Genomic DNA, 22,071 nt, shown 5'->3' with positions numbered 1-22,071 from the left:
GATCCCTACGAAAGATACTGAGAATCATGATACGAAGCACACGTGAACTGTTACCTGTAGCACTGGCCAGGCCCTGTTCTCCCGGCTCTGCCTGCACGCTGGTTGGCATTGGCCTGGCTGATGGGGTAAACCTGCAGAGCATCCATACCAATGCGCGGGTTGAACACCTACAGAAAAACAGGTATCAAACACAGATTAGTATTAGTGATTAAATTAGAGTGTGGTTGCTTCTGAAAGCCAGATTTGACTAGACTGACCTGCCAAAAGGTGTAACCTTAAGGGACTGCTTGGGACTGCCCACACCTGTATAAGTTGTGAGGTGTTATCTTGTGATTGAGGCTGGACACTGGTCAGCATGCTAAAGGTAAGTTGATTTTTGAAGTTGCGTGTGCATTTAACATTCCATCATCCACACAGAAAGTACTACCACTAGGATTAAAACGATCGCACGATAAGGCGCATTTAAAATTCTTTATTTTCCCCAAAACTGTCAGTGCGCCTTATAATCCGGTGCAACTTATGTATTCATTTTAGCAGTCAGGTATTAAGGAGCAGTAAAGCCACTCCACTACAGTACAGCGTTATACAGGAGTTTTAGATTAGTTTTCCAGCAACGGGACTGGAGTAACATTAGCATTAGCCATTAACAGCACTAAGCGCTAGTTCTTTTGCCGTTCAGAGGGAAGTATATTGAACTGTAGCCTGCTTCCAACCCTAGCTAGCACTGCTGGAGCAGCATTAGCATTAGCCGCTAACCACACTAGCTCTTTCTCTGTTCAGAGGAGAATATATTGGACTGTAGCCTGCGCATTTACAATGTAAAACAAGCTATGTGGGACGAACGGCTAGCTAATATTGCCCTGGCTAACCAAAGCACCAGCTGTATTTACACCAGCTCAGAGTTCGATATCAACACATGGGCTTGTTCACAATGTTTTTAAATCATTGAGTCCAATCTGCAGTGGATTCGTGAACTGATTCGCTCAAGGAGTCGACTTTAGACTCAACCCGTCAAAAGTGAAAGATTCTCAAATCATCCAAACCACAGGAGACCCAGCCCACAAATCCCACAGATCAGTGCAAGGTTCCTTAGCTTACATGGGGCATGGCAAAAGTCACGGGACGACACAATACAAGTTCCTAGTGGCATGTCAATGTAACTACCCAATATTAAAAAAAAGAGTCACTTGTATTAAAAGAAGTACCTTGAGTTTGCAGTAGCCAGAATCCACAACAAACATGATGCCATCTACAGTCAGTGATGTTTCAGCAATGTTTGTGGCAACAATGCACTTCCTCACACCATCTGGGGCCTGGCAGAACACACACAGTTATAAGTTCCAATTTAGTTCACAATTCCTTCGATTTAAAGGTATTTCCTAAGTATTTCTTTCTATTTTACTGTTCAGATATTTAGTGTTTTATTTTCCTCATGGTATTTTTTACATCTGCCTTGTTTGGTCCAGATTTTCAGAATTTTCAGTTTAATCTGGGCCAAAATACAAATGTTTTTCTTAAAAAATGAACATAGTATTAAAAAGTTAATTTATTTCAGTAACTCAGTTCAAAATGTAAAACTATATTATATAGATGTATTACACACAGAGTGATCTATTTCTGGCGTTTGATGATTATGGCTTACAGCCAATGAAAAGCCAAAATTTAGATTTTAGCTTGTTTTTTTTTTTTATTTAGAGTTTTGTCTCAGAAAAATTGATTATATTAGACCAATTGGCACTTTTGGCACTTTGGTCCAAATCCTGCTGGAAAAAGAAATCTGAGGCTAAATAAGGCGTAGAATAAAGCTTAACTTTGCATGTGGATTTCATTTTCCAGCAGGATTTGGCACACTGCCCACACTGCAACAAGTATCAATTGGTCTTATGTAATATTCTAGTTTTCTGGGACACTGATTTTTGGGTTTTCATTGGCTGTAAGCCATAATCATCAACAATAAAATAAATAAACACTTCAAATAGATCACTCTACGTGTAATATATCTGTATAATATATGAGTTTTACAGTTTGTACTGAATTACTGAAATAAAGTAACTTTTCAATAATACCCTAATTTTTTGAGATGCATCTGTAGCATAAGTAAAAGAGCTTCAAACCAAGGTTCTGTATCAAGTAAACCATGGTCTTGTTTGTGAGCATGTGTAATAAGATCTAGTGCTAACCAAATAAATTCAGATATTAATCATCATGCAAAACTTTTAATCTAATTTTGTACATTTATTTTAAATCTCTATATTTGAAATATATTTTAATGACCCAATTGCAGGTTCTCTGTGTTGTGTAAATCATTGGGTCCTGTATAAGGTACCTTCTGGAATATCTTGGCCTGCAGGTCTGAGGGCAGCTGAGAATAGATGGGAAGAACCGCAAGTGGAGGAGCGTTCTCCAGATCCTCCAAACGCTCTACAATCTGATCTGAGGTCACCTGGAAGACGGGGGGTACAGAGAGCAAAGGTGTGAAAACCAAAGATGTGAAACTCACACGGGTTGCCAGATTACTTTGTAGCTAATCTGGGGGGGGGAAAGGTGTGAAATTATATATTTATATTATTAGTCTGCGTTTTTTTAGTTGCTACAGGACTCTTATCTGACTGACCGCTGGTTTTAACCAATCAAAGCTTTTTAAAATGGCTTCTGCCCCCTTGTGTCCGCGTGACCCTTCTGCTGATTTTTTGAAGGGTGAAGTACTGAGTATATTAGCAAAGTCACAGGACAATCTAACCAATCAAATTCATAATTTTCACTTCGGAGGCGGGGCCATGACTGTCTAACCCCTTCTGAGCGCTGTGCTGAAGGGGCTACACGCGTTGCTTAGTGTAAAACGGCGCTCAAGCTGGATTAGTTCAAAAGTTAGCTAACTATCACGGAATTGCAGCAGTAATTGAGACAAATATTGTGTCATATTATATTAAAAAGCCTTTTTAAAGGCTGTCCTTCAGTGTGAAACTAATTCACAATAATATACCGTCTGACTGGTGAGTTTTTGTGTGTACTTAATGTTTTGGCTGACCTGGCATACTGTTGATTAGGTTTTTAAAACCGTGCCGACACACTAGTTTGATTTTTACGGCGGTACTTAAGTCAGTTTTTCAAACTGCGTCATAAAAAAAACAATAATACAAAAACAATTATAAAAGATGTTTTATATTTAAAAAAAGGCTGCAGTTTTAAGCACATTTGTCATCTCACTTTCATTAAAAACCTCAGTCTATCTGAGTGCAGTGATTTGCAGTCCATTAAAATGTGTTTTATAGGAAGTCTGTCTTTACAAAGATGACAGGTTGGAGCATCTTCTCTAGTTAGAAGATGTTGGTGCGTCAACCTGGAGTGTCCGATTCTACATTTTGTAAAGATGGTTTGGTGTAGACGACTGTCCATTCTAGTGTAGTTTTGTCCAACTTTTTCCTGTATGTCATACAAATGAGTGATATTTGTTTGCCGGCTGAACTTGTAGGAAAATGAAGCATTGAATTTGTAGTTTGTAGCTGTTGTATTTTTGGGCTGTTAATGTGCATTAAGCTCATATTACTAAGTCGAAACAGAAAATATGTAGTCTTAATTTAATGTGTAGGTCGGCAGGTGGAGGTTGTTAGGGGGGGTGTTGCAGAAGGAGTACCCACTATATTAACTGCACGCCACTATCTATCCATCTATCTATATATACACGTGTGTGTGTATTTATATATATATATATATATATATATATATATATATTCTCTCTCTCTCTCTCTCTAGTCTACATGCAGTAAACAAAAATAAAACCAAAAAAGTTCTGTTGTCTGTATTTTTAATGCCTTTGGGAGACTGATTTAAAACTTAAAACAAATTAGCTAAATTATTTTTATTTAAGATCTGCAGACACCCTGACAACCAGTTTTTGTTTTAGTTTACCTCAATGTCCTCCTGACCAGGCATGAAGATGAGGATGTCTCCCACCATTCCACTGAGATGAATCTGCAAGGCCTGCTTTACTGCAGCCTCCACATAGTCCTCCTGAGGAGTCTGAACACACACACACACACACACTCAGTACACAGGACCCTCACAGACACTGGAAACTCCATCAGAGACTGGAGCAGCCGTTAACACGCCGTACCTTACTGAACAGGATGTCCACGGGGAAGGTCCTGCCGGGAATGTGGAAGATGGGAACGTTTCCGAAGAACGCTGCAAATTTATCCGAGTCCATGGTGGCGGACGTGACGATGAGCTTCAGATCAGAGCGTCTGGACACCACCTTCATAACAGAAGGAAAAGAAGGGAGGAGAGAAAACGTGAGAAACAATCAGAAAAACGTTACAACAGAAGAAGAAAAACAGATTTCAAACTGATACAAAAAAAGAAAAAAAGGAAATTAAAATTAAACATCGAACAGAAAACACAAATTATGTTTATGCCCATATTTGGCAATCCAGATCCATTTTGTATTTGTTTCACTATTTACTGTAAAACAGTAGTATTTTCAGTACAATTGCTTATATTTGTCATTTATATGGATGCACTAAATATTCTGAACTTTAAGAATTTTGGTAGATTTTTTTTGTTGCTACAATACATTGCTTTTGTTACCTTATTTAAAAAACAACTATTTACAAAACAGAAAATTTCAGACTTTTTAAAGATTTTAAATGTTTGAAACTGTTAAATTGATAATACAAAAAAACGTAAAAATAAAAAAAAATCTAAATATTTTCCTAAATATTCATTTAGTTCAGGCATATTCCTAAAATTAATAAAATATTTTTTAATGCTTTATTAAATTGCCTAGAATACCATTCACACAAATATCCTGAAATATTGTGATACTAGCAATATTAGCAATATTAGCATTATGACTGATTAATTAATTTAGTATTGCAGATAACCCAGCGCTGTTCACTAGAACAATGGGTAAGACTTTACAATAAGGACATAATTACAATAAGGACAAAATTTCCTTCGGGATAAATAAAGTATCTATCTATCTATCTATCTATCTATCTATCTATCTATTAATTAAGATTATTTGTGACAGAATATGCTGAGAATAAAGATGTAATATTACAAGAATAGGGATGTCATATGAGAATAAAGTTGTAATATTACAATATTTAAGTCATAATATTACGAGAACAAAGTTTTAATATTATGAGAATAAAGTTATAGTATTACGAGAGAATAAAATCAACTTTAATCTCATTATTTCGACCTTCGTCTCATAATATTATGACTTTATTCTCATAGTGAGCATACTTAAGCATTAATATTTAGTAATATTTAATATAATGTCTTAACTAGTGTCAGTTAATATATAGCTTAACCAATATATACTTAACCATTTAACAATGTTTATTACTGTTGTAATTGATAATTGAAAGATTTTGTGGAACTGTCCATAACCTGACATTTTTTCCTTTCTTTTTTTTGGATGATGGCTAAATGGTGCACAGCTTCAGTGGTCTAAGCTTTATACTAATTCAGAACACAGTAACAGAGTAAACAGCGAGTAAACAGCGAGTAAACGGACCTCTCGGAGCAGTCCGAACAGCACGTCCGTGTTGAGGGAGCGCTCGTGAGCCTCGTCCATGATCACGGCACTGTAATGATCCAAATCCGACTCCCTCAGAGACTCTCGCAGCAAAATCCCATCAGTCATGTACTTAATCACAGTCTTCTCAGAGGTACAGTCCTCAAAACGGATCGCATAACCAACCTGAACACAGAGCAGCACAAATTCATACGTTAAAACCAATTAAAACACAGTATTATAATTCCTCTATGAGCATAGAGAGGGAACTGTGCATTGTTTCAGCATCATCAACAGTGCATCAACAGAACATTAAACAGAGAATTACTGTAATCGAAATGTGAAAAAAAACATTTGTAATTGCATTATCACTATTATTAGTATTAAAATGAGTATAACAGTTTTTTTAGGGGGAAATATATTGTCCATATAAAATATGCATCATGATAGAGATAGGAAACACACTAAATATTTTCTTATACTAAAGAGTTTATTCAAAAGTAGCTCTATTTATTACACAAAGCATTAACTGGTATTATTATAAATATGAATATTAATTATTTCAATATTTCAGTTTGCTGTTTTAGTAAAAACTAATTTTTTGCATTCATATCTACACAGAATGTGCAGTCTTCAGTTTGTCCACTGGATGTCAGTGTTTAATCACAGAAAGATCATGGTGCTCACCTCTTCTCCCAGGTTGCTCCCGATCTCCTCGCTGACTCTCTTGGCCACACTCATAGCAGCGACTCTGCGGGGCTGAGTGCAGCCCACCATCCCGTAGCTGGTGTATCCGTCCTCGTGCAGGTACTGCGTCAGCTGGGTGGTCTTCCCACTGCCTGTCTCTCCCACCACTATAACAATGCTGTTATCCCTGCAACACACAATCACACACATACCAAATGTTCACAAGAAAAAATCCATGACTATAGGTTTCATATATCTTTTTTAATTAATTATACACACGTACAAAGTTTTGCACTGCTCTACAACCCAGACATTCTGCTTTTTTATTTTCTAATCATTTCTAATGATTTCTAATCATCTTTATTACTGTTCATCACTTCACCTGTCAGACCTCTCATTCTTCTCTCCTCTGCTAAAACTGAGACTCATTCCAATCATGTTAATCTGAGCTAAAGGCGAAAGCAATTGTTGCCATGTGGGTCAGCCAGATGTGGATCTTCCTGTAGCAGTTTTCTCCAGTTTCCAAGAGTCTTTTGAAGGTGTAAATAACAGGAAACAGTACTCACCGGTCTCTGGCTTTATCTGTAATTTCTCAAAAGAAAAGACCTCTACTTTTAATAGTTACAGAGTTCTCTGTGTTTCTGTGTCTTTTTCTAGTTATTATGTTGTAAGTGTGAATGTGCTGTGTGTAAATACTGCAAGACCGTTTCTGGGCTCATATGGGGGACAAGAGGAACTTTTTCCAAGCTGTGAATTGATTGTGTAATTCTATTAATCATTTTATCCGAGTGAATACTTGCTGTTATTCTATTTTACTCAGATAAAAACATTCATATTGAAAGGAACATCAACAGGAGCTCCTCAGACAAAGTGCTGTTCTTATGTCTCCTAGTTATGCATAACTGTTCACCGCTATATTCAGTATCTAAACCAGCGAGTTCCTGTTTCATGACTTTTGGCATGTCAGTGCATGTAAACTTGGTACTCAGACAATTCACACTACAGTCAGAAGTACCTGATGATGTTGAGGAGCTCTTGCCGGACAGCGAAGATGGGCAGATACTGTCTCTGCTCCAGCAGAGTCTTCTTCTTAGCAAACTCACTGCTGGCCTCGGTCTTCTCCTTCATGTGATCAGCAAACTTCTGCTCCGCCCTGCAGAGACACAGAGATCAGGAGGAGAGGAGGAAGAGATTTACAATATAAAAATAAACATAACAAAAAATTAAGCATTAGAACCAAAGAAACTGTGAGGCCTGTGAGCTCATCATACCTGTAATCTACAGCACCGTCCTCTCCAACAGGTTTCTCCTCAGAACCATCTTCCTTTTTCTTGATGCCCATAATGTCCCCAAGCTTGGTCCCAGCCAGCTCCCAGTGTTTGTGCTGAGCCTGTTCAAATAAACAGCAGATGATGTGTTCATTTAGTGGATATACAGGGGAGTTACAGCAATTATGTAACATAAATAATTAAAATAAAAATAATAAAATATGAAAAATCTGTCAGAAATAATGATTACAGAAAATATAAAGGTTATTTACAGGGTTTATACACATTTTAACCAATACATTGGCATGGCTTTTCCATGCCCTTAACGGGAAATTTTCATGACCATACAACTTTAAAAACATCAGTGCAGACATGGACAATAAAACCAAAAATAAACTAAAACTATAATCTAAATTGATTATAGTAGGTCTAAAATGAATCACATAAAATGTTAAAAACAGTCTTCTTTAATAATAAAATGTGTGTCAGATCCTGAGAGCTACATTTTAAATAGGCTTAAAATTACCAAATTAACTCTATTTGTTAGAATTAACTATATTTGTTAGCTCAAAATAGATTTTCTCCATCCATAAACTGAAACACAGAGATTTGGAGACCAAATTTCCATGACTTTTCCAAAACTTTCTGGTTATTTTATTTTTACAAAACTTATTTAGGCCTGGAAATTTCTATTTTCAAATTCCATGACTTTTGCAGGTTTTTCACGACGGTATGAACCCTGTATTTAAATGAACCATGAAAAATAAACAAACTTGATTAATAAATGTAGTGTTGGGCAATATGATTTCACAATATATTACAGTACTATTATTTTTATTTATAAATATATATTCGGAAGACTTCTACTGTCAGGGGGTTTTAAACTTAAAACCCAGCACTAAATAAATTGAAATAAAAGAGAACTAAGATTTCGGGAAGATTTGGGGAAAGTTTTAGTAAAAGATGGAGAAAGCACCTTCTTGCGCTCCTTCTGCTCTCTGTGTTTGCGCACCAGCTGGCTGCCCTTCCGGGAGATGATGGCCATATCTGAGGTGGCATCTTTCACAGGAATGACGGGCTCAGGCTGTGAAGAGGAGAGAGAAATACATCATTTGTAACAACATAAAAGAAAAAGTTCAGCCACCTAATTAAAAAAACAACAGCAGTGTTAAAACCTGTAATTCATTCATACATTCATTCTGATCTAGAATCTACAGGTGCATCAAAATGCGCTGGATGTTGATCTACACAGATTTCTCTTCTGAAAACTGTTTATTTGGGTGAGTAAAGCACTTCTGTTTACTTACAGTAAGCTTAGATTGCCAATATTTTGTCTAAGGGTGAGTTTTCTTTCAGTGAAGTTTCTCCAGCACTAATGCTGGGTGCAGGAGCATTAGCATTAGCCGCTAATCGCAGCGCTAGACGTAAATACTGCTCGATAGCACTAGAGACTGAGGAACCCTGAGTGTTCCTGTAACCCAGGGCGCTATCAGCTAGCGGTTCCTCCCAAGTAGCTTGTTTCAACACAGTAAACACTCAGATTACAGTCCAATATACTCTCCAATGAACGGCAAAAGAGCTATTGCTGTGGCAAGCGTCTAATGCTGCTGCATCCAGCCTTAGTCCTGGAGAAACTTGACTGAAACTCCTGTATAACACTGTACTTCAGCAGAGTGGCTTTACTGCTTTTTAATACCTAACTGGTAGAATTCATACGGAAATTGCACTGGATTATAAGACTCAAAAACCATCAGTAGTGTGAATGTACTGTGTTTTTTTGTTGTTTTTTTGTTGTTTTTTTTAGTTACTCACAAAATTATCAACTGGTCTTATATAAAATATATATTTATTTTTTGAGATACTGATTTTTGGGTTTTCTGTAAGTCATAATCATCAACAATAAAATAAAAACGCTTAAAATAGATCTTTTTTTTTAAACGCAAAAGTAGTAGATGACTGTGCTGAGACACATGGATGATTACGTACACTAACGACTTCATGATAAAAAAATTAGTTATTACTAGAAATAAGCATACAGCTGAGACGCACCCACACTAAAAGTCACAGCACAGGAGCTCACCTGCTTGGTGAAGACAATTCTACCATCCAGGAAAGGAGGAACCAGGTTGTGGACGAGCAGGTGGACTTTGGTGGCGTTGTCTTCTTCAAAATCCTCGTCCACCTCCAGCCGCTGGACGACACCACTGGTTAACATTCGGTTCGTCTCCCAGCGTTCATTATCCTGTAGATAACACACACACACACACACACACACACACACACACACACACACACACACATCCCAGTTAAACACCACTCCCTCAGACACATGACCCGTACCTGCAGACTGTACAGCACTGAAGATCCTCTGCTGTACCTCATTAATCTGCCGTTTCTGAGCAGATATTCTCTTCTGCGTCTGCTTCTGTAAGATCTGCTCTCTCTTCTGTACGTACTCGTCAGAGCTGGAGGTCAGGGGGTTGTGGAACTCGTCGTAACCCTCGTCCATCATGTACCAGTCTCTGTCCGCTTGCTGTGAACAGAAGTTTCGCATTAGAAGAATTTAGAAACCAGGATTTTGGCACTTTATTTAATAAGCACTTTTATTCTTGAAGTGAATTTAAGGGCACATGCTCACCCTCTGATCCTCCTCCCACTGCTCCTTCTCATCTTCATTATCAAAGGAAATGCCATCCTCTCCGTCTTCCTTTTTACCTACAACAAGAAGCAATATATGTATTTACTACTTTCATATCTGAATCACTTTTACATTTATTCTAATAGGTGTTTAAGACTTCTGCTAACTAAAAATGGAGATAATAAAGATGTATACCCTTATACAGAAACCCATTTTTTAAAGAATAAACCTAAAACTTTACTATTTCTATGCTGTTCAATGTAGCAGCAATGAAATGTAATTAATATACATTATTTTTTTTTCCTTTATTAATTTTTCCATAACCGTTTGAATAAGCAAAACAGAAAAAAGGAGATAAATAAAAGTAATTTTTAAGTTTAAAAGAATACTGTGTTCCTGCCATCCGTACTTATTTTACATTTGGACTGCAATACGATCCGTTTGAGCCTTTGCATCAGTGTCTTATTGTGAAATGGTCTGTTTGTTTTACAATAAGTCACCAGTACAAACAATCTGCTTGTATTAGTGACTGATTGTGAAACAGTCTATTTTTGTATTAGTGACTTTAATTGTGAAAATCTGTTTGCTTGTATTAGTCACTTCTATTGTAAAACAGTGTTTTTGTATCCGTGTCTCGGAAAAAAGAGACTTTTATTGTGAAACAGTGTGTCCATTTTAGTGTCAGTGACTTTCAATGTAAAACAGTCTGTTTGTTTGTATTAATAACTTTTATAGTGAAAAGTGTTAATTTTTTTCGTTTGTATTATTTTTTTTTTTTTTAGCTTTTTTATTGTAAACAAAATGTCCATAGAGATTATTGTAAGTCAATTTGGACAAAATTGTCTGCCAAATGTAATGTAAAATGGAATATAATTAAGTGGTCTGTTTGTATTAGTGTCTTTTATTGTATAATAGACTGTATGTTTGTAATCTTTACTTTTATTGTGGAACAGTGTGTCCATTCTTGTGTCTTGACTTTTATTGTGAAATGGTCTGTTCGTTTGTATCAGTGACTTTTACTGTAAAAAAAAGTCTGTGTTTGTGACTGTTATTGTGAAAGTGTCAACTTTTTCATGTGTATTAGTATTTTATTGCAAAAACGGTCTTTACTCATCAACTCGTTATTCTCAGGGACCGAAAAAAAGTCTTAAAGTCTTATTTTTCATGTTTAACTGTTATAGTAGGATAGAGTTCAGTTTGTTAAGGCTCTAATTGTTCTATTATTTTGTACATGACTCTTCCTGTATTTTTTTTTAATTTTTTAATTTTAATCCTTGTATTTATTTTAATAGTGCACACTGCTGCTACCAAAAAAAGCCACTAGATGGCATTACATATATCTTATTAAATTACTAAAATTTGACCATTAGTGTCTAATGTGGTGTATTACAGATCACTTGTATCACTTTATCACTTATATTAAGCCCACCTTTTGAATAAGATATTGTAAATTTGATTAATCAAACCAATGACTGACCAAAGACTAATCTAAAACTGGCATAGGCCTGTCTGTTTGTGATGTAGCTCTTGAATATCTGGGTTAATGAAATGATTTAATAAATTATAAAGAAAGACGAGATTCCTACCTTTCCCTCTGGAGAGCCGAGGGGTGGAGCCGAGATGTTTCCGGTCATTGGCCCACTCGTTGTATTTGTATGAGGGGGTGGGGAGAGGCGTGTCGTCTGGGTAACGAGCTCTCACTGACCTTTAAAATAAAGAAGTAAAATATAAATCAGACTGTACCCAAAACCAGGACAGTAGCATCATAAAGATGAAGCATGTGAGAGATGGTGATTCTTTGCTACAGAAGTGAAGGAAAGACTCTGACTTGTCTCTCCTCTCGCTCTCCCGTACTGATCTCTGGCTGCGCTCGGAGCGCTCTGACTCCCGGTGGGACGGGGCCGGAGAGGGGCTCTCCCAGTGGGAGCGGCGTGAGCTGGCGTAGCCGCTGTCATCTTCATCCCAGCTGGAGCGAGACGGTGTTGTAGTATCTGTGTGAACACATTAAAAAAAAAGACGAACACACTCAATAAGGGTGCATTTCACAGAAGCATAGCTGCTAACATATATCTCTGTAAAAAAATGAGAGTTAATTTTCAGTTTCTGAATCAGTTTTTTTTTTCTGATTTTGCTATTTATAGGTTTATGTTTGAGTAAAATGAACATTGTCTTTTATTCTATAAACTAAGGACAACATTTCTCCCAAATTCCAAATAAAAGTATTGTCATTTAGAGCATTTATTTACAGAAAATGAGAAATGGCTGAAATAACAAAAAAAGATGCAGAGCTTTCAGACCTCAAATAATGCAAAAAAAACAAGTTCATATTCATAAAGTTTTAAGAGTTCAGAAATCAATATTTAGTGGAATAACCCTGGTTTTTAATTGCATCTTGTAGGGCTGCCACAAACAATTATTTTTATAGTCGACTAATCACCGATTATTTTTTATGATTAGTCGACTAATCGGATCATACGTTAATTGAATATAAAACACAGTTTATCACAATAGAATGCAGCTGCTATTATACAACCAACATTAGATTTCAGCTATATGCTAACTAAAAATAAAAACAATTAAAATCATAGTTCATTAAACCTTTAATGAAATATGCAGCTTGTTGTAACAGACAATTATTTTACTGTTTAGCATAAAGTGTAAACAACTGTGTAAAATAAGGATAAGGCACTGGCATTTATGAAACATCTCAACCGTGAGGTTGTTTGAACTATTATGAAAAAAAAGTATATTAATAAAAAATGCCTCTCTGTCCAGATATTGTGTACATTACCGTACACAGGGCAGCGGTCTGCACAGATCTGATTGGCAGAGGAGAGCGTTTGGTGATTTTACACCACACATGACTGATCTGTGAGTTTACTGCACCGAAAAGCACTGAAAACAGAAGCCACTGTCAGAATGAAATCCTTCTCTGTAGTTTATCGGTTTGGGACGGCATTTGTGACAACGTCTGGGTCCGGATCCGGATCGCGGTCCGCCTATTAGTGACCTCTGTTTTAAAGCTATCAAGATGAGTAAGTTAAGTACTAAGTTAACGCTCTGTTTACGCTAATTTTAGCAGCTAAATAGCAATTTAGCTTCTTCGTCATTTAATCAGCCACAACATGCCTCCTTTTCAGGTGCTCGTGCATCGCGGTTGTGCTGCCGAGGAAGGCAAGTTCTTCATTGCAGATATTGCATTGCACGCGTTTCACTTTTATTTTCTTGGTGATCCCACACTTTTGAGTTCTGTAGCGGGGTAGCCATGAAACCAGAGCCTGTCTGTATAATGTCCTGAGATGTCGTCCACTACCTACCCCGGTTTCCACTACTGCGCATGTGCGTCCAGGACAGAAAGGCAGTCGCAGCAGTTTGGAGAGAAAAACAAAGAAAAAAAAAAAAACGACTAATCGACTATTAAATTAGTCGTCGACTATTTTAATAGTCGACATAATCGTGACTAGTCGACTAATCGTGGCAGCCCTAGCATCTTGGCATGTTCTCTTCCACCAGTCTTACACACTGCTTTTGGATAACTTTATGCCTTTACTCCTGGTGCAAAAAATTAAGCAGTTCAGTTTGATTTAATGGCTTGTGATCATGCATCTTCCTCTTGATTATATTCCAGTGGTTTTCAATTTGGTAAAATCAAGGAAAACAACATTAAATTATCTTATTATTATTTAATGATTGTAAGTAACTAAATAAATAAAAACAGTTTATTTTAAAATATATGGATTATAGGCAGTCTATCCTGAAATACAGTTTAGTGTGTAAAATGTACTTAGAAATGAAATATAATGCAAGTGCTGTCAAGCTAGACCCTTATTACAAACATACACCACTTTTGTTGTTAGTAGTTTAGACAATGATGACTGAATCTTGATTTATTTTGAGGGCACAGAAAGATTACACTGTTTAACGTTGTTATAAGCTGTACACTGGCTACTTTACATTGTATGAAAGTGTCATATCTGCTGTGTTTTCCCATGTAAAGATATAATAAAATATATACAAAAATGGGGGAGGGGTACAAAAATATTTTTAAATTATTCATAACTATAACAGTAATAGTTATCGTTACAGGTCTACATACAGATGTTAGTTCTATGCTAGGCTATTGCAATATGCACCCCAGTATGATCCAGAATCTACTTTAATTATCTCCTCGACTGACTGACCTCTGGGTCGATTGCGAGGACTTTCAGGCTCTTCTCTGCGGCTCCCGCGACTCAGGCGATCAGACCAGCCGTCCCTCAGAGAGCGCTCGCTCCGTACACTGCCGTCCCCGTGCTCAGACCTACTGCTGCTCGAACCCCGACTCCGGCTCCGCTCTCGGTCATCTGCACCAAAAACAACCACAACACATTTTTATATAATACAACTAAATACAATCATCAATCCAAGTAGGAAAATGATGATCTCATGCTCCCTGAACTATCTTACAATCTGTGCCCCATTAATCCTGGCATTGTAATCTTGGAATATGCCCGTGCCATCAGGGAAAATACAGCACTTTTTCTTTAATTTCAGTGAGCTTTTTCATTAAACACCCACACATCTTATAACTGAAAGTGTCCTCATACATTATATTTGAACACCATTGTGCAAACGGTTATGTAATAATTAAATACAAAGTAACAGCATATTTTTTAACACTTTTCAACTGCAATGAAACGGTGCACCAAAATTGGAGTTAAATTTTATAGTGTTTCCTGGCCCTGCATATTTTCTCTGCTTTAACTCCCGCTGCTACTTAAGTGTCGGGGTGAAACGATTACTCAAGTAAATTGAGTAACTCGATTAAAAAAATTGATCGATTAATTTTCTGTGCCTCGAGGAATCGTTTAATTAATTTTAAAATGCAAAGCACGGAATTTAGCGTGGACTTTTAATGTGAAAAAGCGCTTAGCGTTACATCACCGGCGCCCAGGAAGCAGGAAGTGGAGGAGGCGAGGTTTTTGGAGCGATGAGCAGGTAAATTTAACTTATAACAAATCAATGAGATAATAACAGAACGGCAGCACTGTGGAGTGCTGATTATTATAATACTGTCTAATATGTGTGTGGTTAGTTTATTACAACAGAGACAAGTTCTAGATTTAATACAGGCTTAATGTAATCAGTAAACACAGCGCTGTTTATAAACAAATAACGTTACATGGTAAATTAGGCTGAGCTGAAGTTGCTCTGTTTATGCCTTTATTATTGATTAATGCCCTATATTTAATACTTACAAGAAATCCTAAGTTAAAATAATTTAACTTAATTTATTAAATTATTAATTATTAAATTACTTCTTGTGGTATTATGTCTATTTTGTGTTTTATTTATTTCTATTTGTTTGTAATGTGGAAATGTATGTTCGGAATTTAAAAATTAAACCAATTGGTCAATAATTATTAAGTTAAATTCCTTGTTTTCTCTTGTGTATTTTTTAATTCCTTTTTAGGCAAGCAAATATGTTTTATCCGATTTCTCGATTATCGAATCGATTTTTCAGTAGAGTACTTGATTACTAAAATAATCGATAGCTGCAGCCCTACTTAAGTGGGCTCATTAAATGAGCTGATTAGTTGATCAGATGTGCTAAAAGCAGAGAAATTAATTAATTTGTAGAATCAGGACTGAGAAACTGTGCTTTATACATGTATAAGTCAGAAGTTAAAGCAGGGACTCTTAAACTGAAAGCCTGCGAAACACTATACTAAATAAAAAGTCTAATAAAACACTCTGAACACAGAATAGAGTACTGAACCGTTTTACACCACAACTTTAAACTTAAGGTCTTTTTAGAAATACTGTACTTTATTCCTCACCTCGATCACTTCTCCGGTCTCTGTCCCGATCTCGCTCTCGGTCTCTGTCTCTGCTCTTGTCCTCTTTGGACGAGGCGTAAACTCCGTGTTCCCGGCGGTCTCTCTCCCGCTGCTGGTGTTTCTTACGGAACTCTTCACTCACTCCCCCAGGATTAGAGGGAGTTTCTGAGCCTGTTGTTCGGTATCTCCTGCTGTACAACAAAATCACAATAATTTACAGTTAAACCCACACGTGATACATAACTTTATAATAGAACAAACTGACATGAGTAACAGGGGTGTGAAATATCGTATCGTATGCAATAATATCGCCAATATTTTTGAATATGGTGAATGATATTACACCCTGAAATAATGTGCCATATCACCAACCCCTAATTATCACATCAGGGTACTACACTGGTCTCAATTCCCATTATATATCTGCTAGAGACAGATTATATCTGTCCAGTATCATTTATTTTACTTTAATCCAAGATATATGAAGATATATGGAGCGCATTATTAATATCATGTCATTCTGGATTATTGACTTCTGTTACAAATCTGACAAAATTATTTTATTTTTTAATATCTGAGACAGTGGTGTGCCAGATCATATCGTGTGCAATATTAAAATTTTGTTTTAATATTTAAATTGTTGCATTTTGTTGCAGTAGTGTATTCCTAAATATTTATTTTAATTCTGTGTTTTGTCATATCGCCAGGAGAATCGTTATAACGAAAATACCATGAAATATCATGATAACCCTTAATAAGTAATTTGATCATGGTATATGAAAGGCAAATTTCTTATTTTTCTTATCTTTCTTTGGTCAAAGTGTAGGAACATTCCCTTCTCTCTAAATGTGTCTGATGTTTGGCTTACATAGATTATCACAAAAATGTGGGCTCTAGAGATATACTAATATTTAGCCATAAATGCCAAAAAATAAAAACTGCACTTGTGTGAGTGAATGTATTAGTAGTATGAATATTAAATGTAGCTTTTAAATAACTCACCTCTCCTTCCTCCCATTTCTGCTTTTATCCCCCTCATCATCCTCTTCATCAGACCCAGAGTCACTCCTTCCCTCCTCCCAGTCTTTGTAGGACGACACCTTGGACTTTTTGGACCTTTGATCATCCAGCTCTGCGTTCAGCTGCTCCTTTCCCTCACGCTCCTTGCGTTTCTGAGCCGCCAGCAGATCCAGGCCCAGCAGAGAGGTCCGCGGCGCCGGAGCCCGGAACACATGCTGCTCCGCTGCAGCACTCTTCTTCTTCACTATCAGCCCCCCGACCTGAGCACCCGGGTCACTGCCCGCTAACCGGTGCAGCGAGGCGTCGTCCTCCTCCATCTTTCAGAGGAGCTGTGATCCGTCGCTGTAGTGCAGTAGTGTAGAGGTTCTTATCTGAAACAGAGGAAACAAAATTGAGCCTGTTACTATAATTACATTATCAAATTATCACACAACATATGAACATATCAATCTTTTTTGCTGAATTTCGATATTGCCCAAAAAAATCTTAGTAATTGTAGCATTTTAAATTAATATGAGAGCATTTGGTTGTCGCCTTTGTGTGAAAACTCTGCATTTATTTTATGATTTATTTATTTAGAATTTTTGCTTTTTAACCCCTTAACAGATAGATATTTTTTGTCAATATTCTGCTTGATATTACACGCCTATATTTTAAGGATTTCTATTCAACAACAACAACGCTGAAATCTTAATAGAAACTATTTTAAAAATTGTTGTAAATCTGCAACAGTCAATAAAATGAAGAAAAATAATAAAATCTATGAATTTTAATATCAATATTTTAGTGAATACAAATCATACAAACATTTCATCATTAAGAGTTGTGCAGTTTTGTCTAGCTTTTATGTATATTTTTAAACATGCAGGATTTGGGGTTGACTCAAAGACTTAATAATTTAATAATTTTTAGATCTTTAAGTGGATTAAAGAGTGGACAGACAGCTTCTTGTAGGAGTCTCTGCAAAGCCCTTAAAGTTTTTTGGAATGTAAATAATTTATTTTACTACAGAGAAAAAATCATTTGTATCACCTACACTTGTGGTCCACATACAGACCAAGGCCTGGTAAAGGGGATAAAAAGGTTTGTGTGGAATTGTGTTATACTATTAGATTAACTTCATCAAATAACAACAATAATATTATCACAATTATTTCTGGGACAATATATTGTCTAAACAAAAATAGGTATCATAAAATCATATAAGAAAAATATAGTAGGGCCAGAGTCAAATCAAATCAAGTTTACTTTCATATCTTCTAAGTAAGGATGTAAAGGTGAGTGAAAAGCTTTGGGGCATGACCGCACTTGGTACACAGAAAGAACACAAAGTACCAGTCTATTTAGCACTCATTTAATGTTTTTTTAATTATTTTATTATTAATATTTTCTACATTGTAGATTAATGATGAATACATCAAAACTATAAAGGAATGCATATGCAATTAGGCCCGTCACAATAATTACTCAATCGACTTATCGTTCAATAAATGGACGTGACCTCAATCATTTTAATAATCGTGATATCGTCCATTGTGTTTGCACTTACATATATTGTGACTGTGAGTGTGACCTGGTAATGCGGAAGCACAGAGAGACACAGACACAGGGAGTGAATGAACTCAAATTGTACCTTTATTAGGAAAAATGTCCTCCATCAACACCCAAAACAAACTTAATGAAACATAGAAACACCCAGTACGGCTCTAGTCGCTTAACTTTAGTGTCTCTTTATGTTGGTCCAACGTGGGCCAGCTGGGGCAGACCGGGGCTGCACGTCAACCCACAGCTCCCCTGCCTCCACATTTCACAATGTGTATATGTATATATATGTTGAAGAACCTACTATAAGCTACTTTGGTTCAGGCTGGGAACTTTTCGGGTTCCAAAATTAGGCGTGTGAACAGGAATGGAAAGTTTAACGTCTTTAAAAGGGTGCAATTCTTTTATGATATTATGTTATCATTACTATCGTTTTTCACAATCATTTCTGACAACATAATGTTCACAAAAAAAGTTATTGTGCCAGGCCTATATGCGATTATGAAAAACTTGAAGAACTTAAACAAGCCTAAATATGTTTTATACTTTAGGTGATTCAAAGTAGCACTGTTTGCTTTGATGCCAACTTAGTCCCTCTTCACTTCATGATTTTTGATTTATTCATAATCATCCATGCTGCTATAGGGAGTCAGAATTCAGCACAACCTGTAAAGATAACTCACCGTATTAACAACATTCACATGAAGATTTGTGCTAACTCTGGTCTAGACTTCCCGGTGTGAAAAAGGACTTGAAATAGTGAGAAGAAGAAAAAAAAAAAAAAAGAGGTGAAGGAGGTGTGTGGGACGGAGGGGTGTTACTAACCTTATTTAAAAAGCTGGTGTGAAGAACCCATTGGTCTCTTGCATAATATCTCAGTGCCTGTCTGAGAAACACAAAGCAAAGTCAGAACTTCATTAAAATATGACCAAATTAATGAACAAATAAAAGCTGTGTTCTAATATTCTGACATGAGTGCATCATTACTAACAGGTTTACTACAAATTCAATTTATACTAATCTTAATGCTGAAAAGTAGAACACCAATGACCCAGCCTTTTTCTGTGGACATAAATATATACTGTTTTAATATATATTCAATGTAATATATATTTTATTTATATATTTAAATATATAACTCGAAATAAAACATTTTTTTCCCTTTTTTAACCCTAGTATGTTAATTTGTTTGCTCTTGCACATTAAAATCCTGTCCTTTTAACTACTTAAATATACATAAATACATTTGAAAACATAACTTAAAAATGTAAAGGATTCAGCCACAGCTGTTTTAAATCAGGTGTGTTTAAAATGAGGTAACTAGCTACTGCAACATAATGAATCTTAATATGTATAATATATATTTTTAGTATACAATGTTTTATACACTCTTTTTATACAAAATAATAAGTCTAATAAAAGTTAAAAATGAAACAAAACTAGAGTAATGCATCAACAAAAGATGAGGTAACTAGCTAACCTAGCTAGTTAATCCATAATATTTTAACGGCAATTAAAGCATACTAAAACTATTTCTTTAACTAAAAAAGGCTGTTTTAAATCAGATGTGTTTGGAAAGGTAACTAACTAGCTAACCTAGCTGGCCAGGTTATATTATTTAACTGGAATTCTCTCAAACAAATTATTTTATTCAAGTGTACACTACTGCAAAAAAATAAATACTAATATAAAATATACTTTTAGTAATGTTTTATACAGACAGTAGAAATAAATCCCAACATTTGTAAATGTTTGTCTTTTAATTAAACAGTAAATTAGTGGTTCCAAGGTCTTTATTATTTATTTGGAGATAAAACGTTTTTCACTATAAAAAGCCAAAACAGTTTTAAATCAGGTCTGTTTGAAATGAGGTAACGAGCTAACCAACCTAGCTAGTTAGGTTATATTAATTTAATTTGAATTATCTTATACTAACTTATAATATCCTCCTTTTTCCGTGTTAATTTACTGGTTAAATACACAAATAAAATGTATCTAGTCTAGTTAGCTAACCTAAATAGCTAGGTTAGGTTAAACTAATTTAACGAGAATGTTTGCTACCGTTAGCTAACAGAACCATGAGCCAAAAGCCACAAAACACTGTAATATTACAGCTATTTTCCTACATTTAAACCCCATTATCTGCTAACTCGGATACGCTGTAATAGACTAGAATAATTAGAGAATAATTAATTGAGCGAATCTCAGTCTGTAATCAGGTAACTTTACTGAACTCAGTAACGTTACAGCTGAGTGAGCGGAGCAGCTAACGCTAACAAACACAGAACAAACACACACACAGCGGCTAAAACCGCGGATTAAACCCCGAAGAAAGCCCTTATCCGCCCACCTCTCACACTAATACACTCCGGGATATACAGCAGGTCTCAGCGCGGCGGGTAAAATCAGAAATAAGACACTAAATGAAGATATTTACCCTAAAAACACCAAGCTAACCGCGTCCAACCTGCGTACAGCGGACCGCCATCGCTATCCCATAATACAAGAAGCGGAAAACACGACACTTCACAATAAGAGTCTCGAGAGCAGTTCAAAAAAATGAATGGGTCTCTATAGAGCTGAGCAAAATCTGAGTTTAATAATATAAATATTTAATTATTTAATAACTAACTGATAAATGTATCACAACATCTATGTATCTAGTTACATGAATTAATGGGCTCTTATTAAGCATTCGAACAAAATCATGTTTTTTATATATACATGTTTAATCATTTTTATACTGAAAAATGTATCTACTTATCTACATATCTATTTATCTTTAAAAAAATGAATGGATTCTTTTGGAGCGACCGAGCAATTCCAGAGTTTATAAATATAAATCTTTAATAATTTAATAATTATCTGATAAATATATACACATATATACATAAAATGAATGGCTTCCTTTGGAGCAACTGAACAAAATCAGTGTATGAATTGAAATGTTTAATAATTTAATAGTTAACTAATAAATGTATTTACATATCTATTTATCTACATAAAATGAATGGGCTGCTGGGAAACAATTGAGCACAAAGTTTTATCAAAGGTTTATAAATGTTTAATCATTATAACATGTACTTTAACATATTAACATGTATATTTAAAATGTTTCAACTTATCTACATATATATATATATATATATATATATATATATATATACATATATATATACATATATATATATATATATATATATATATATGTATATATATATATATACATATATATATATATATATATATATATATATGTATATATATATATATATATATATATATATATATATATATATATATATATATATATATATATTAACTACATAATATTACATTGTTCTCATAAAAAATGAGAAAATTAAAGTTTATAAAAAGTTTAATAATTTTAAATGTGAAAAATGTGTAAATTCATCTAATTATCTACATACATTAATGGGCTTTTATGAAGCATTCAGGGAAACTCAGATTATTCAATTAAATCAGTTTATACACATTTAACAATTTTCATATCAAAAATGTATCTACTTATCTAGATGAAATTAATGGCTTCCTACGGAGCAACTGATCTAA

The 22,071-nt window shown here is 35.3% G+C and overlaps 1 protein-coding gene across 2 annotated transcripts in view; it reads right to left on the bottom strand.

Moving 5' to 3' along the window:
* The window catches only part of dhx38 (DEAH (Asp-Glu-Ala-His) box polypeptide 38), a 44,788-nt gene extending 23,772 nt beyond the window's left edge, over nt 1–21,016 (bottom strand). The window contains exons 1-20 of one of the 2 annotated variants that reach the window (XM_049465611.1): nt 20,936–21,016; nt 19,324–19,384; nt 16,939–17,327; nt 15,937–16,127; nt 14,299–14,460; nt 11,946–12,108; nt 11,704–11,822; nt 10,118–10,194; nt 9,857–10,012; nt 9,560–9,721; nt 8,456–8,563; nt 7,483–7,601; nt 7,227–7,364; nt 6,212–6,398; nt 5,525–5,710; nt 4,115–4,255; nt 3,910–4,020; nt 2,327–2,443; nt 1,206–1,313; nt 55–167 (exon numbers count right to left, since the gene is read on the bottom strand). In XM_049465611.1, the coding sequence (XP_049321568.1) occupies nt 55–167; nt 1,206–1,313; nt 2,327–2,443; nt 3,910–4,020; nt 4,115–4,255; nt 5,525–5,710; nt 6,212–6,398; nt 7,227–7,364; nt 7,483–7,601; nt 8,456–8,563; nt 9,560–9,721; nt 9,857–10,012; nt 10,118–10,194; nt 11,704–11,822; nt 11,946–12,108; nt 14,299–14,460; nt 15,937–16,127; nt 16,939–17,273 (2,693 nt within the window). In that variant the 5' untranslated portion in view covers nt 17,274–17,327; nt 19,324–19,384; nt 20,936–21,016. Of the gene's footprint in view, nt 1–54; nt 168–1,205; nt 1,314–2,326; nt 2,444–3,909; nt 4,021–4,114; nt 4,256–5,524; nt 5,711–6,211; nt 6,399–7,226; nt 7,365–7,482; nt 7,602–8,455; nt 8,564–9,559; nt 9,722–9,856; nt 10,013–10,117; nt 10,195–11,703; nt 11,823–11,945; nt 12,109–14,298; nt 14,461–15,936; nt 16,128–16,938; nt 17,328–19,323; nt 19,385–20,848 lie in introns of both variants that reach the window. The other variant, XM_022670072.2, reaches the window with a different exon arrangement.
* Between the last annotated feature and the right edge of the window lie 1,055 nt (nt 21,017–22,071).

This window comes from Astyanax mexicanus, chromosome 16 (genome assembly GCF_023375975.1).
Source record: "Astyanax mexicanus isolate ESR-SI-001 chromosome 16, AstMex3_surface, whole genome shotgun sequence".
Taxonomy (NCBI): Eukaryota; Metazoa; Chordata; class Actinopteri; order Characiformes; family Acestrorhamphidae; genus Astyanax; species Astyanax mexicanus.
The sequence above is the reverse complement of the archived record's forward strand: the minus strand, read 5'-3'. Positions and strand labels throughout refer to the sequence as shown.